The following is a 17,288-nucleotide window of genomic DNA, read 5'->3' on the forward strand; positions in this document are numbered from 1 at the left end:
ACCAAACAATTTATTTTACACAACATATTCTAACTTTATATTATGTAAGTAAACTAATGTTATACAAAGCCTTTCAAGCTTAAAATGTTGTTATACAATGCATTTATCTATGCTAATGTATACAACCTAATTGTATTTCCACAAAAAAAAAAAAAAAAAAAACAATTCACATAAAATCATGATTTTTTTTGTTGCACACAATCAAAAATGAAATGAATGGTTTTTTTTTTAAATCCACTGTAAATCCACTGTTCCACAAATTCACTTAATTTGTAAATAAATCCTTAAATAAACATGTAGATAAATAAAGCAATTCCATACTGTACTCCCCCAGGGTTGGTAGAAGACTGCAGAAACTTAAAGATCTCTTTCAGACCTGATACTCTCCCGCCGAGCTGACGGTAGATCTTAGATCTTCAACTGCAGAACTGTCCAGAATTTCAGGAGAATCATTCGAACGGTCCCCTTAAGTTCTGGTTCATGAAGGTTCACACTCAGTGGTGTATAACATTTATAAACAGTAAGGACTAGGAAGCTAGGGAATATAGTAGTTAAATGTCACATGGTGATAAATCTGCCTAAGCATGCAATAGATTAGGTCTGAGGGAGTGACTGGCTGCACCACAAACAACAAACCGGGATAAAGAGTTTATAGGAGGATTTTGTAAACAGAAGGCCCTAATTAGTCCAAAAACTACAAATTTGCTTTCTGCTGTAAATAAACTAGTTTTCCAATGTAAAATTGAATGAGAATTTTTTTTTTACTTTTTTCTTGTTTGTAGACACCTTTGACTGTTCCTAACATCTTATTTTCACTCAATTTAGTGTAATGTTGTCACGTGACCACTAAACGGTATGGGCAGTGTCATAAGTATATGGGCATGGTATAAGGCCGAAGGGTAAGAAAAAAATATATATATATAAATAAATTAAGTATTAATTTAAATTGAAAAATGTATCAATTTTATGTCCCCCATATGGGGACGCAGGTTTTCAGGAGGTTATTAATATTACTTTTTAATACTGACAAGCTCTGCGCTTGTTCGGCAGTAAGAAGCTTTAAAACTCTTAAACTAAAAATAAACATTACCATAGTTAAAGTCACATATGCAAGATTCTGCAACATAATAAAAATAATTAATGTTATATTGATATTTGATACACAGTCATGCTGTAAACAGTGATCACAGTTTGGGGCTTAGGCAAACCTTGCCCTAAGATACTTTCCTTACTTTCCTGGGATCTGTCTGTTAGAAAATCCAGACTCAAGTAACATGATGAGGGCAGAAAGTAGAGCAAATGCCACTGTGTCATCTGTTTACAGGCATATGAAAAAGTTTGGGCACCCCTATTAATCTTAATCATTTTTAGTTGTAAATATTTGGGTGTTTGCAACAGTCATTTCAGTTTGATATATCTAATAACTGATGGACACAGTAATATTTCAGGATTGAAATGAGGTTTATTGTACTAACAGAAAATGTGCAATATGCATTAAACCAAAATTTGACCGGTGCAAAAGTATGGGCACCCTTATCATTTTATTGATTTGAATACTCCTAACTACTTTTTACTGACTTACTGAAGCACTGATATTTAAGTATATCTTTTTTATGGGAAAACACTGACTAAATGAACCTTTGACACAATGGAAAGTAATCTATGTCCAGCTTATATAACAGTGTAAATTTATTCATCCCTCAAAATAACTCTATATACAGCCATTAATGTCTAAACAACTGGCAACAAAAGTGAGTGATATTTATGTCTATATATGATTTAACGTATATTATTGTAGGTATGTGACTAAATTTTTTACATTTAAAATTTTGTTCTAGAAATCAGTTCATAATTAGATGTATGGAATGTAAAACCCTTAGTTAAAGCATTTCAATTAATCAACCTTTATTTAAACTTTGAGTACATTGAGGGTGGCCCTCATTTACAATCCAGCCGAGCATTTACATAGAGAAGGGATATGCAGCAACAACAACAACAAAAACAAACAAAAAAATGTAGATAGAATAGAATAAGTAATTATTAAGGATTTTACTGCTCATGTAAGTAGAATTCACAGTTAGGCAGCTGGATTAGCTTACCTAACTAGTTACCACAGCTCACGCTGTTAGCAGGGGCTTAATGTGTGTAATTATATTATGAGGACTATGTGCTTATGTATAGCTTAAAATACAACAAAAGGTTAACCCATTCCACCTTAAACAACTCAGCAGTAACTGGAACTGCTGTAGCATTTAAGGTGGAATTGAAAACAGTATAAACTTATTTCAAACTGTGAAACTCGCACTGGTTATGTTTATGTTGGTTTTACTGGGATTATGAGGAGTACAGAGAGAATAATATGACTGTAGAACTGCAGGATCAATGACATTAGGTATGACATTATATATGTTATACATATTTTATTAGAGCAGTATAGGACTGCTGTTAAACCAGATGTCTTTTGCCAAAACCCAGTTAGCTAGATATCAGTTCAGTGTTCATCAAACTAACTATACACAGATTAATTATGAAGTGATTCTGGTGTACTGGTTTTACGTAAAAGGGTTATTTGTAAAAAGTAGTCAATACAATCTCACAGTCATATGAAAAAGTTTGTGCACCCCTATTAATCTTAATCATTTTTAGGTCTAAATATTTCAGTTTGATATATCTAATAACTGATGGACACAGTAATATTTCAGGATTGAAATGAGGTTTATTGTACTAACAGAAAATGTGCAATATGCATTAAACCAAAATTTAACTGGTGCAAAAGTGTGGGCACCCTTATCATTTTATTGATTTGAATACTCCTAACTACTTTTTACTGACTTACTGAAGCACAACATTGGTTTGGTAACCTCATTGAGCTTTGAACTTCATAGCCAGGTGTATCCAATCATGAGAAAAGGTATTTAAGGTGGACAAGTTGTTCTCCTATTTGAATCTCCTCTGAAGAGTGGCATCATGGGCTCATCAAAACAACTCTCAAATGATCTAAAAACAAAGATTGTTCAACATAGTTGTTCAGGGGAAGGATACAAAAAGTTGTCTCAGAGATTTAACCTGTCAGTTTCCACTGTGAGGAACATAGTAAGGAAATGGAAGAGCACAGGGACAGTTCTTGTTAAGCCCAGACGTGGCAGGCCAAGAAAAATATCAGAAAGGCAGAGAAGAAGAATGGTGAGAACAGTCAAAGACAATCCACAGACCACCTCCAAAGAGCTGCAGCATCATCTTGCTGCAGATGGTGTCACTGTGCATCGCTCAACAATACAGCGCACTTTACACAAGGAGAAGCTGTATGGGAGAGTGATGCGAAAGAAGCCATTTCTGCAAGCACGCCACAAACAGAGTCGCCTGAGGTGTGCTTTTGTATACCTCAGGCGACTCTGTTTGTGGCTCTTTGGAGGTGGTCTGTGGATTGCATGCAAATGCAAAGGAAAATTTAAGTGAACTCTGGATGTTAAGATAATAATCAGACATGTCTAGTTCTTCATCAAATTCTCATGCCAGAGTATTTAATTTTCAACACTACTACATTAGCACAGTACCAAAGAGGGTCATGTACTATTCTGGGGATAAATCCTATTTTTCCTTTCTTTTTCAGTGCCCCTTTTAGAGCTCTTCTTGTAAAATGCAGTCTTGTAGATGGGACGACACATACAAAACATTTCAAGCCAAGCTCAAAATAACTGGACTCTTGGGAAGTTCTGAGAGATAAAAGTAGGCTGGAGTGGGCAAAGTGAAAGGAGGGTGTGTGGGAGAGAAAGGCAAGGCAGATAGAGAGCTTTGGATCAAGCCTTGCCTACTAAAACTTGCAGGTGAGAACTGGAGGATGAGGATTTATATTTATCATAATTACCTCACAATATGTTTATCATCAAACAGCACTTAAACACTGCTTTAATCCATTAAATAATGAAAGAATTAACATATTTATTTCAGAATTTGGTAGACATGGCTACTTATGGTAGTGGATTGCCTTTACTTAATTAAACCTCAAAACCACCAAAGAGTTTCTGTCAGAGGTGACAGGTCTTTCAGCAGAACAATTCCCCAAAAGAATACTTAAAAAAACATTTAGAAATGACTATAAGACAAAGCACTGGATAGTTCTAAAGTGGCCAGCCATAATATGAAGAGCATCTGTGGAGACGTCTGAAAACAGATTGGAGAAGTAAGGCTTCAAATCTGAGAGACCTGGAACAGCTGGCAAAAGAAGAGTAATCCAGCATTCCAGTAGAGGCATGTAAGAAACTAATTCATGCTACAGGCAGATTGATTCAGGATTCCCACATGTGACTCTTTAAAGCATTTGTATTTGCAACAATGTTCTGGAAGAACTGGTGCACTTTATGTAAAGGGGTGCCAAGAGTTTTGGCCAGGAGTGTACTTGCTCTTTTTAAGCAGAGTTTAACCACCAAACTCTTGCTTACCAACCATCATGCATATTGTTGTTCACATGTATTTGTAAAGATCTGTAACACAATTTCAGAATCAGGCTTTATTGGCCAAGTATGCTCACACATACAAGGGATTTGTATTTGGTTACAGTAGCTCACAGTGCACGATAACTGACAACATTACACAGGGACATTTAGACACACACACACACACACACACACACACCTGTAAACTTACATGCGCAGAATTGTATATTACAATAAAGTGCTGAGCGGAGCAGCAAAGGACATTGTAAATTACCTATATAAATAGAAGGACAGAGAAAACACTGGTGAGTTTGAGGTGTTTTGAGACACTCAAGATAAATAAAAAAGAACATGGTGAACAGAGTGAGACAGGATATCTTGGATATGGATTGATTTGGGTGTAACAGCCATGAGTATGTAACACACTGTATTCAGAAATGTGGTGTAGTGTTCAACTGTTCATGAGTTGTAAAAAATGTGTCATAAAACGCTGAGATGCAGACTATAATGTGTAAAGGTTTGTGTTTTGTTTTTAATTAGCTAAAGCTATTGTTATTGTTATAGCTCAGTTATTGTTAGGCTTCTTTTCAGATTGATGCTGGGTCTGTTGAAGTGGAGCGAGTGAGGGGAGACGAGAGAGGGAGAGAGAGAAAGAGAAAAAGAGAGAGAAAGAGAGGGTGATGGGTGTTGGAAATTAAGGTAATAAACGTGTTGTATTTTTCAGACTATAATGCATGATTATCAGGCGCACTATCAATAAACATCTATTTTCTGGTCTATTTTTATACATAAGGTGCAGTGGATTATAAGGCGCATTAGGTGATACTAGTAGGGATGCCTATATCACATGAGCAAGGGTGCCGCCATGTTTCCCTTCTAATGGCCTAAGTAAACAAAACTGTTATTTAAGACAAAACACAAAAAAAATTCAAACGAGCGCTGGATGTTAATCTACACAGATTTTTCTCCTGAAAACCATTTTAACCTAATACTCGACTGGTAGAATTCATTAATAAGACGCACTGTCGACTTTTGGACCATACGGCTATACCTGTTACTAAACTTTATATTCATACAGTAAACAACTACTGTCCGCTATAAAAACTGTAGAACGCAAGGCATCCTGGGATGCCCTATAAAAGAGCAGCTATCTGTATGTATAACAGTAATATTTGAGGAAAGAAACGGGTGATTAGATTTAAAACATTTCTCAGGAATGCATTGATTTGCTTTGTATTGAGACTAAACACGAGACAAAACACATAAATCTACCACCTGCAGAAGCTTCCTACATTTTACCCATTAATACACTATAACACTGCGCTCTCACTCTGTTTGGATTTGTTTACTCCATATATTGAGTAAATATTACCTACACTGAGCAACTAAGAAACTAAAAATTTCTAACATTTCAATGTTACACAAAAGATACATTTTTCTCATTGTGAAGGTGGGGAAAAAGCAAAAAATAATTATCAGTAAAGCAGTCACTCAAACCAGTCCTAAGGCACACCAATACGGTTGGGGTGAACTCTGTTATGCCACATTGCTGTAAATGTTAACATGTGATTAACCTGGAAATTGTATTTTGTTTCAGCACACATTACTTAGAAAACTAAGTTAATGCTGTTTTCCAGATCTCTTAATAGTGATGTTAATTGTGTAAATTTTACTACCCTGGCAGGATCCACCATTGAAAGAGTTACAGAATATAAATATCTCGGCATATGGCTGGATGAGAAACTCACTTTTAAACCTCACATTAATAAACTAGTCAGTAAATGCAGACAGAAGCTGGGTTATTTATATAGAAATAAAGCTTGTTTCCCCATGCACGCTAGGAAAACAATTGTTGAGGCAACTCTTTTATCTGTTCTAGACTATGGTGATGTCATTTATAAATATGCCTCCACCAGTTCCCTCAAATCACTCTGCTCTAAGGTTCATCACTGGCGACCCTTATAGAACTCATCACTGTGATCTGTACAGAAAAGTTGGTTGGCCTCCATTAGCTGCACGAAGGGAAATGCACTGGTTAATTTTAATTTATAAAACACTCTCCGGTCATATGCCAGAATGCATCACTTCATTGATAAATTTTAATAACAGTAATTATCAGACTCGCTCCAGTGGTTGGATCAGCTGCCAGGTACCGAGAGTTTTTAGTGAACTGGGAAAATCTGCGTTTAGCTACAGTGCACCGGCGAGCTGGAACTCACTACAGGAAACACTAAAACTCAGCTCACTGGAGTCACTCAATCATTTTAAACTATTAATATCTAACCACCTTCAGACAGCCTGTACCTGTTTTACTCAATCTTAATTATTTATTTTACTTCATGGTTTAGTTCTCTTATTATTTTTTTATATATATTTATATTCCTTTTATTTATTTTATATAATTTATTTATTTATATATTTATTTATTTTTATTTATTTTATTATTTTTGTTTTTGTATTTACTTTCTTATAATTATTTTATTTTAATATTTTATTTTTATTTTTTATTTTGTTTTATCAGTAATACTGTTATTATATATTTTTATTTTTTTTTATTTTATTCTTATTACTAAATAGTTTTATTTTTTAGTTTCAGTTTTATTCTTCTGTTTCATAAATATTAAATATTTGCTTTTAATTTTGCTTTTTCAATCACTATTGTATTTGCTCGGCTACATTGAAAATGAGGGTCAATGAGGGCCCTCAATGTACTTCCGAGTTTAAAATAAAGGTTGATTGATAAATACCTTACCAAGTTTACAGAACCAGGTGACGTATGTGCAGTTTTTTTTAGAGATGTAAACCTGGTGTCACTACTGATGAGTTCAGAAGGTAGATGCATTTAACTCTGTCTTTTTATATCTCTCTCTCTCACACACACACACACACAGCTCACTGTTAAACATTTTCTTAGTGCATTGAAAGATTATAATAAAAAAATAATCAAAGCTACCTTGAGAAATGATAATAAAGTAAAAAAGCTATTGTCTCTAAGCCTTTTTAACCCCAGTGCCTCAGGGATGAAGAAGCATTTAAAGTGCTCTCTATGCACATTTTTTATTTCTGTTAAAAAAATCTGGTTAACAGTGTAGTAGAACCATTAAATAAGAGTGACTGTGGTAACAGGTATGTGTTATGCTACCCAATATCATAATCCTTTTATTTTGAAGCATAGAAATTATAATACGATGTTAGCCTAGACCTTATGTTATATAAACTATTGCATTACACATAAATTAAAGTTTCACATTTTGCTCATTCAAAATCGTAATGCAATTTATTCAGAGATTCCATTAAGTTAAACTAGATTAGCGGCCATTTTCACCTGCTTTCAGACAGCACATCATTAAAGCTGCTAAAATCTATGTAAATATTCACATGCTAGGTAAACTTACTACATAAAAGTAGGACAAAGTGAAATATTCAAAATGAGGTATATGAAACAATAACTCTAATTTATAAGAAAGAAGTAAAGAAAGTGATAAAATCACGTGTAGAATGGATAAAAGAGTAAGACAGAACAGAAGGGGGTAATGCTGGGCATTATGCAATGATGTGAAAGAGAAAGGGGCGAGGGAAGGGTGTGCTATTTTAAGGCTGTGTGGCAGTGGTTGAGGGGCTGGCTCTCGATCTTCTTCGGTTTAAAATTACAGTTTTGTAAAATGTACACCCTAAGGGAGGGTGGGGACTCTTTTTTTCAGAAGCACATCACAAGCACTCCTCTCACTGCATCACTGTAATTTTTAGTAGTTTGCCACAGCTGAATTTCAGCATCCAGGATTAGACCTAATAACTCATTTCAGGATTTCATTTTAGGTCACAGTAAGAGATCATTACTGGCCATTTGTAGTTTGTATATTTTTGATTAGATTTGACCTCTAAAACTACGTTCATTTGTTTCGACGTTCATTTGTTTAATGGTTGTATTAAAAACCTGAAAGGCAGAAATCTAAACATCAAACATTCTAAACAAAAAACTTTGTGTGGTAAACTGGTGTAGACACAGTCTCCAGCTTCCAGGTCCAAAATCTTTGTTTCCTTACATGGAAATCTCTCTTTTCCATCAAATGTCTAACTGAAATTTGCCTTTCTGAGCCTCTGGGGGAAATCTTGTAGCAGAATCTTTTCTTCAACAAATCATTTCCATATTTGGTAGTGAGTTCATTTCAGAAACAATGTTCATTCTTTACTGTCAGTGGCATAAAAACTGCAACTGCTCAAATCCTTTATATCAGTCAAAATGCTGATGGTTTCCTTTTATTTGCAACAAGAGTTTGAGTAACCTTGAATTTAATTAATGAATGAATGAATAAGAAACTTCATAGATAAGTGTTTTATAGTTTAAAGACTTGATTAATGTTTAGCGCTCAAAACTTATACTGAATTAACACTTCTGGTTCCATCATTGTTTTTTGTGTCTGCATTTCTTCTTACAGATAAACTGATTTATCCACCTCATCCAAGCATAGAAATGTTGCTATTTTTTATTACAATAGCAAAACTCACAAAAAGCCACAAAAAGCCAATAGAAAAGGCAATATAGAAAAGAGGCACAGTAAAGTAGTAAAGTAATATTATTATATTAATTATTATATTAAGTATCTCATCTCACAACCATTTTGAGGGTACACTGACTTGGCATCTTTACATACGAGTCTTTTTTCAAACATGTAATGGCATATTCAATTTATATATCCGGTAAATAGATTAAATGTGAATATTGTTTCCTCAAATGTATTTTTTTAATATACTATCTTCTGTGATAGGACTGATGGTGTTGTGACGTTTTTGTTTTATTTTCTTTATTGTTTATTGTTCTTTATTTCCTATTATGATCGTGTCACTTTAGACTCATTTCTCAAGGGTAAAGGCAAATAAAACTACATCAAACTATTTTGCACCTCAAAAAATAGAATATCATTGAAAAATTTCCTGCTGGAAAAAAAAATCTGCATCTCTATAAAAGTTGTCAGTAGCAGAGGGAAGCATGAAGTGCTGCAAGATTTTGTGGGAAAACAAAACTGCACTGACTTTAGACTTGATAATAAAACACAGTGTCTCTCTCCACTCTTCCTCCAGACTCTGATCCCTTGATTTACAAATGAAAAATTGTAAAATTTACCGATGATCAGTGATGGTTTGGAGAGTCATCTACTGGTGTTTTGTAACCTGAAGGAGTTCTTTATTTTGTTAAAATGATGCTAAAAACAAAGACTGTGGGGCCTTGAAAAGTATTGCCACACTCTTTATTGGCACTGAAAAAACATTTTAGGTAAACAATCAAATTTGTGGTCATAATTTATGGCCCTGGAAAGAACAATATGAATGTTCCTTTCATTTATCCTGGCTAGGTTTGTTCAATATGTGCCACACTAGGGAAAACTCTATTTTGATTTGATTTGTTAAAAATCCTCTAAACTGATGAGAGTTGCTGTGATTATAACATCATCACTGAGGTAACACTTAATGTAGGATGCAGTCTATGGTGTTCTGTCTTGTGAAACCTGCAGACAGCATTGCTCTTCAGTTCAATCAGTGCTTTCATGTGTTGTTTGGTAACAACGCCCTCTTTGAAGACCCAACTTGCTATTGTGAGTAGCTGATTAAGCCTTACAGTTGTGTACTGGCTGCTCTTTTTACCTGTGCTCTACATAGCTTTGATGGAATGCTAGTCCAGTTTCACCGGTTTCTGAGCAAGTCATTCGTGTACACTTTTTCCTTCATGGACATACAAGGGCAAAATTCTTGATTCCAATAATTAAAATTCATTGTAATTTTAACAATTGCTGAAACTGCTGCACCAGTCTATGTTTCAGTATACAATTTGTGAAATTGTCTGTACTGCCTACAGAAGAAGTCTAAATCAGAATATGAAAAGTGTTTTGTGGACCTTATGATTTCTTCTTTTTGGCTTGTAAAATAATTCATTGACCTTGACACTGCCATGCTAGGATCTGGTAAGTGAACTGGATGTGCTAAACTGCCCCCCTGTTCTCAGACCCAGAGGCCTACCTGAATTGTTCCCAATTACTTATACTATATAAACATTTTATCAGATAATTTGAGCCTTTTTGCTCCATACTCATTTTTCAGTACCACAGGGATTCCCTTTTGACTCCTAGACCTATTTTGTTTGCACTTTCCACTGAATGGTCAACTCCTCTCAGGCTCCATCACTTCTTACACTCGGACACTATTACCATCCGTGTGGATGCCATCTGTTACCAGGCTTATCCTTTGCCTGCTTAGGTTGACTGCCTTGCTTCCTTAACTTGTCCTGCTCTGGCTGACTTTTTCTTCAGCTTGGTTTCTCCTCTTGAATACTTGGAAGCTGTTTCTCCTTATAACTGGCCTACTACAAAAACTTGAATAAATAGTCCATCATAATACTGAAGTAGGGTTGCGAAAGTATGGGTTTTTAAGTATGATAGGTATAATAGAACGAGAATTACATAAAACAATTTCTCTATCATTAAAGATGATCCTTATATTGCAATCTTTTTTTTTACTATGAGCATCTGTTTCACTGTTGTGCTACTGGCAAATAACCAGTCACTGCAGACAAAGAGGATTATTTCTGGAATGATTCTTACAGCAGAGGTAGTGCTAAGAGATTAAACTAATTCATTTGATTAATCAAATTACTTTGTTAATGCCATTTTCAAAAGGAATAATCAAGATTGGACATCTTTACATATAAACCTGGCCATCTCAGTAGATATGCTTATGCTTCTGTCATAAATCTGTAAGCCACTCTAATTTTTTTTTTGCTATTTAACTGAAATATACAGAGTTTATTTTTAATATTTTAATACGATTTCAAGCACCCCCTGAAGTGGGGTTGTGAAAAGTATAAAAAAAGAGAATGTTGCAAAAGTAGTTCATTTTAATAGTTAAGTTGTGAATGTTGCAAAATGAACTTTAATTTAATAGTTCAGGGCTAGTTTTAGGGTTTGTTCTTAAGTATTGTGGTGTAATTTATTATTTAGAAGGGGTAGAAGACCTGGTTGAGCTGGAGAGAGATGAAATGTGGAGAGGACTATAATGAACTGATCAGGACTGAACTGATCAAAAGAAAGAACAGGTTAGGAGAAGCAAGAGTGCATTTAGGATACATTTCTTTCAGTGTGTCTGGTCCTTTAGTAAAAGCTCATGATACAATTTTTAGGTCATAATAATAATAATAATAATAATAATAATAATAATAACAACCACATTTTAAATATTAGGTGGTAACCGATCAGTTTTTGCAATGCATATTGTGGAGTAACATGTTTAGGTTGTAAAGTGACCCCCCCCCCCCCCCCCCCCCCCGCCTAGGCCCTTGATTAATCGAACTATGTCATGGTACAGTCTGATGTAAGGAAAGCAGCTTATATTTTTTTATGTGGCATTAGTACATTAGCAGCATCTTATGTGGCGCTACATTGCTTTGCACGAATGTCGGCTGAAAAACAGTGATGACCTGAAGTAACCAAGCATCTCCCTCACCTCAGTTTCCTAGCAACATCGCAGCATGGTCATCAGAGACTGATGGCCCGCTCTGCCCATCAAACATCCCTACAACACTCAGCAACCGGAAAGAGAGCACACCTGAACATTTCCATAGTCTTACCGATTCACAAAGTTGATCTCCTCCAGTCAGTGTGTGTCCTGTCCTCGCTTCTCACCGTGGATTTGTTCGTATGATAACACGGTTCTCCTTCTTCCGGACAAAATACAGTATCCACGTAATGGAAAAAGGCCCCTTCTCTTTCCCATACACACTGCTGCTGCTGCTGCGGGCATTAGCTTGTTTAGTTCAGGCGGTTAGGCGGGAAGAGTCTTCATACCGTAGCCCACAGTGTGCAGACTGAAGCCCGAAGATCTGCAGAATTTAAGCGCAACAAAAACCAGAAGCGTTCTTCAGAAATGTCAGCGGAGTAGTGCAGCGGAGAGCCCGTGACTTCATTACATCCGCGTTGGAGATTTGAAGAATATAGTCAGGTTATGGCGTGTTCCCAGCTGACATGAGAAGAACAGCAGTTTCCGCAGAGTCTCTTCGTATTCTCTTCTCAGAAAATCCCTCATGAAGGCGTACATTCTGCGTCCATGCCATCCTAAACGCTAAAGAGTTTTTCCCTCTTGGTCTGCGAGATCACTTTTAGGACGAATTGCCTTCAGTGTTTCTTCCTCACGCGCCCGTCTGGAACAGACTGTAGCGCTCCGCCTGCTGGCTTTGGTAGTTATAGTAAAGCTGATTGAGCTGAATCGCACCTACCTTCAAACACGCGATAATAATGCCACCCTCCATAACAGAAGCGATGTGCACGCTAATGTAGATTTAGAGTGTAGTCTCCTAGACTATTTCTAGAATGAGTAGCAACGCTTGGTTTTTATAAAGATAAAGCTTAATGAAGACAAAACACAACTAATTTTCATTATTTGTGAGGAAAGGAAGCAGAAATCTCTAATAAAAAAAAAAACCTAAACAGTTTTTAAACATTTACAGAACTGAATATGACTTTAATATTATCCCTCTGTCTGCAATTTCCCAAAAAAATATCTATTGTTGCATTATTCACAATGACATTCCACAACTAAAACAAAATACAACTTTTGCAGAATGTAGCAGTTCGTGCGAATTGTATGATGCACTTTCTCTCTGTTCGATCAAACAACACTATCTATGCTGTTATAGTCTACAGAAAACGGTTTTTCAATTATTTTATTTCCCATTTTCTCCCCAATTTTTGGCACATACTGTACATACGGTACAATGAAAATTCTAATGAAGATAAGGTTCAGACTGTAACATATAGTACATGGTTACAGCAGTTACTGAGGTAGAGAGTTTATAGTTCTATAGAATGAGGCCGCAAATATTGCTGACTGGGATAGAGCTAATTCACTCTGTGTGTGTGTGTGTGAGTAAAGTGATGGGTGGGTTCAGTACAGTCTGTGAGTGTTGGGTGTGTGTGGGGGGGTTCAACTCTGTCTCTGTGTGTTGAGGAGTCTGACTGCCTGGTGGAAGAAGCTGTTGCAGAGTCTAGTAGTGGAGGCTCGGATGCTCCTGTATCTTCTGCCAGATGGCATCAGAGCGAAGAGTCCGTGTGAGGGATGGGTGGGGTCTTCCACTATGCTGGTGGCTTTGCGGATGCAGCGTGTGGTGTAGATCTCAGTGATGGAGGGCATAGACTCTGGTGATCTTCTCAGCTGTCCTCACTATCCGCTGTAGGTTTAGCGATCCGAGGTGTTGCAGTTCCCAAACCAGACGGTAATGCAGCTGCTCAGGATGCTTTCTACAGTCCCTCAGTCTCCGCAGGAAGTAGAGGCGCTGCTGGGCTTTCTTGGTTATGCTGGTGTTGAGGGACCAGGTGAGGTTCTCTGCAATGTGAAGAAATCAAAATCAAATCAAATTTATTTATGTAGTGCTTTTTACAACTGGTGTTGTCACAAAGCAGCTTTACAGAAACATGATCACAGGACAAAGAATCAGGCAAAACATTAAACATTCAAAAAACAGAATACAGAACCCCCAGTGAAAAACTCCCTCAGAGCTGCAGGAGGAGGAAGAAACCTTGGGAGGACCAAGACCATTCTACCACTGGTCAAATGGCTTTTAAATTCATTTTCATATACATCCACATAGGTCTTATGTATTCAGGAGTATAGCAGGGTCACTAACAGAAGCAGTTACAGTTCATGTAAGCTTGGATGTAATCAGTAGTGGAGAGTAAGATGGATGATGAGCAGCTGATCTGTGGTGGGTAATAGAGAAGTCAGTAACTCAGAGGAAGGCAGAGGATGTAATTAGTTTTGACTGGATTTATGTAAAACGGAGAATATAAAACGTTATCAGAGTGTGGCTAATGACTCCGGCAGATCTGAATAAAACAGCCTAACTAAAGGGAGAGAGCCAGAAGGTAACATAGACACAGAGGCTCCCTGAAACACTGGCATCCACCCACTCCACCGTCCACAAACCTGAGTGACCGTGTGCAGTGGGAGAATGACAGCATCAGCATCTCAGTTTACCCACAATTCCCTATGTTCATAAACCACTGGATCTGCAGCCTTATCTAAAAGGAACAAAAATTAATTACCAAAAGCTAAAATAAACAAGTAAGTTTTCAGTCTAGACTTAAAGATTGAGACTGTGTCTGAGTCTCGAACATATCGGGGGAGATTATTCCAGAGTTGAGGAGCTTTATAAGAGAAAGCTCTTCCTCCTGCAGAGCTCCTCTGAATTTTAGGAACTACTAAGAAACCAGCACCCTGAGATCTGAGTAATCGCAGTGGTTCATAACAGGAGATGAGGTCTCGTAAATACTCAGGAGCGAGCCCGTGTAGGGCTTTATACGTTAACAGGAGAATTTTATAGTCTATGTGGAATTTTACTGGAATCCAGTGCAGTGCTGATAGTACTGGACTAATATGGTCAAATTTTCTTGTTTTAGTAAGGACCCTGGCTGCAGCATTTTGAACTAGCTGACGTTTATTTAAGTTACTGCAGGAACATCCAGACAGTAGCGCATTACAATAATCTAGCCTTGAGGTAATAAAGGCATGTACTAATTTTTCTGCGTCATGCAGTGATAGGGCATTTCTTAGTTTGGCAATATTACGGAAGTGTAGAAAAGCTGTTCTAGTAACATTAGATATGTGTTTATCGAATGCTAGATCTGAATCTATAATAACTCCAAGGTTTTTAGCTGCTGAACCAGGTGTGATGTAGAAGTCAACCAGATTTAGCATTAAGTCTGATAATTTATTTCTAGCAGCTTTGGGGCCTAATAGGAGAACTTCTGTTTATCACTATTTAATAGGAGGAAGTTGCACAACATCCACAATTTCACATCTTTTACACAATCCTCAATTTTCTTTAATCTAACTCTGTCGTCAGGTTTGGCTGATATGAAGAGCTGCGTGTGATTCCGCATAACAATGAAAATTAACGTCATGTTTTCTAATAACTTTGCCCAGTGGGAGCATATATAATGTAAACAATAACGGTCCTAATATAGACACATAACTCTTTAATAAATGTAACATTATTCAAAATATATATTTCTTTAAGCCACTGACAGCATGTTTTCTACTAGGCGAATATTTAAAAAAGTGGATTTCAGAGGTTTGACTGTACTAAAACTAGTGTTGCTGTGTAAAACGGTTTTGCGGTGGCACTTCATCAATATATTCTGACTCGGGACGCCTAACTCTTAAAAAAAGTGCACACTTGCGTCTTTGCCAGTAGGTGGCGTTAAGCGTGACTGGGTAACTCATTAACAAAAAGAGAAGAAGAGAACACAGTGTGAAAGTCAGGTATTGCATTTTTACCCGTATACATAAATTTACCTTGTTCTGGGTGAAGACCCTGCACAGCAATGCGAGTACGCGAGTACGCGCGCACAGCCCCAGCCCTGCTGTGTGCTGCAGTGTAGGTCGGTTCAGGGCTGTGCTCAGGGCTGTGCTCAGGACTGTGTTGTGTGTGACAGGGGTGTGCTGGATGACCCAGCATTATGTCTTCACTGCGTCTCGTCCCAAGTATGATCTTCAGTGCGGGAGGAGCGGCCAGAGGCGCGGTAAAGGAGAGGTTCTCCCTGCTGTGTCTCAGGCAGGCAGCGGGGTGGCCCGCCGTTCAGGCGGCTGGGAAAAAATCCCTGACTGATTTACCAGTGTTAAACGAGGAGGAGCTGGAAGAGCAGTTTGTCCGGGGCTCAGGACCAGGCGGACAGGCTACAAACAAAACCAGTAACTGTGTGGTACTGAAGCATAGCCCGACTGGCGTTGTTGTGAAGGTGAGTTGCTTTTTCAGGTAACATCAAATCAGGTAGCATCCTCTCTTGGGTTATTGATTGGTTAAATAAGACGTATTCAAGTTTAATCCCAGCTGGCACACAACCAACACTAACATTGAAATGTGTTTCAAATATGGTTAAAGTAATATACATCTCTGAGCAAAAAGGTGAGGTCGTTGTGTTAATTCAACGTTGAAATGTTAATGTTTGTACAACCATTTAACATTAAATGTTGTTTCAATGTTTTAACGTGGTGAAGCTGGATCAGTGTGGGAAATGTTTTTCCATGTTTATATTTCGAATGTCAGTAATAGTTTACATTGTTTCCAGTGCCACCAAACCAGATCGGTAGAGCTAAACAGGAGACGAGCACGGGAGATCATGCAGGAGAAACTGGACATCGTGTATAAAGGGGAGGAGAGCCAGCTGCTACAAATGAAAGAAGAATCCAGAATTAAAAAACAGCAAAAACGAAAGAAAGTAAATGAAAACTTGGAGAAAAAGAAACTACTAAAAAGCATCCTCTTAGCTGACGCCAAGTGAGAAGATAACAACAATTGAACAGGCCAAAGCAACGTTTGTGGATGTGCTTCGCACAGGCAGATGCAACGCGTTTCACTATTGTTTTACTCTGTAATTCTACTGACTGTATTTATATTATGCACTGATGATTAAACAATTACATAAAAAACAATGCACAAATGGACAATACAGTTGCAGTTTTTCACATGCATAAAAGTTGAAAATCTCCAAGTAATTTAATTTAAAAAATGAGCTCAAAATTACATTTGTTCTTTCTTTTATTATTGTACACTATCAAATTATTACAATCATTTGATAAAGTAAATGTTTTTATTACACTGGGTAATAAATGTGAAAATGCAAACAGTATTGCAACATTATATTGGTCACATTCTTCATACCCTACTTGTTTTTAAATGACATCACAGTTCAGCCATGCAAATGTAGTAAACAAAAAATATTAATTTTAATGTAACATGCAAAGTTTTTCAACAGTTTATAATAACAGACACATAATGTTCCTAAAAGGGAACATAAATAAGTACAGGGAGTT

At 36.9% G+C, this 17,288-nt stretch overlaps 2 protein-coding genes across 11 annotated transcripts in view; one reads left to right on the forward strand and one right to left on the reverse strand.

Moving 5' to 3' along the window:
• Positions 1-12,658, reverse strand: part of LOC103031784 (membrane-associated phosphatidylinositol transfer protein 2) — a 99,399-nt gene extending 86,741 nt beyond the window's left edge. For 3 of the 10 annotated variants that reach the window (XM_049470857.1, XM_049470861.1, XM_049470856.1), the window contains exon 1: positions 12,049-12,655. The gene's annotated coding sequence lies outside the window, so the exon portion shown is untranslated. Of the gene's footprint in view, positions 1-12,048 lie in introns of all 10 variants that reach the window. The other 7 variants (XM_049470858.1, XM_049470860.1, XM_022686768.2 and 4 more) reach the window with 4 other exon arrangements.
• Positions 12,659-15,688: 3,030 nt separating this feature from the next.
• Positions 15,689-16,907, forward strand: mtrfr (mitochondrial translation release factor in rescue). The gene is made up of 2 exons (XM_007239706.4): positions 15,689-16,213; positions 16,544-16,907. The coding sequence occupies exons 1-2, from the start codon at positions 15,935-15,937 to the stop codon at positions 16,754-16,756; spliced, it is 492 nt and encodes a 163-aa protein (XP_007239768.1). The 5' UTR covers positions 15,689-15,934; the 3' UTR covers positions 16,757-16,907.
• Positions 16,908-17,288: the final 381 nt, after the last annotated feature.

This window comes from Astyanax mexicanus, chromosome 22 (assembly GCF_023375975.1).
Source record: "Astyanax mexicanus isolate ESR-SI-001 chromosome 22, AstMex3_surface, whole genome shotgun sequence".
NCBI classification, from domain to species: domain Eukaryota; kingdom Metazoa; phylum Chordata; class Actinopteri; order Characiformes; family Acestrorhamphidae; genus Astyanax; species Astyanax mexicanus.

Excerpts from the sequence above, each read along its gene's own strand:
- mtrfr (XM_007239706.4), top strand. The coding sequence starts at position 15,935 with ATGTCTTCACTGCGTCTCGTCCCAAGTATGATCTTCAGTGCGGGAGGA. Across the intron at positions 16,214-16,543 it reads CGACTGGCGTTGTTGTGAAG|TGCCACCAAACCAGATCGGT; the intron begins GTGAGTTGCTTT and ends CATTGTTTCCAG.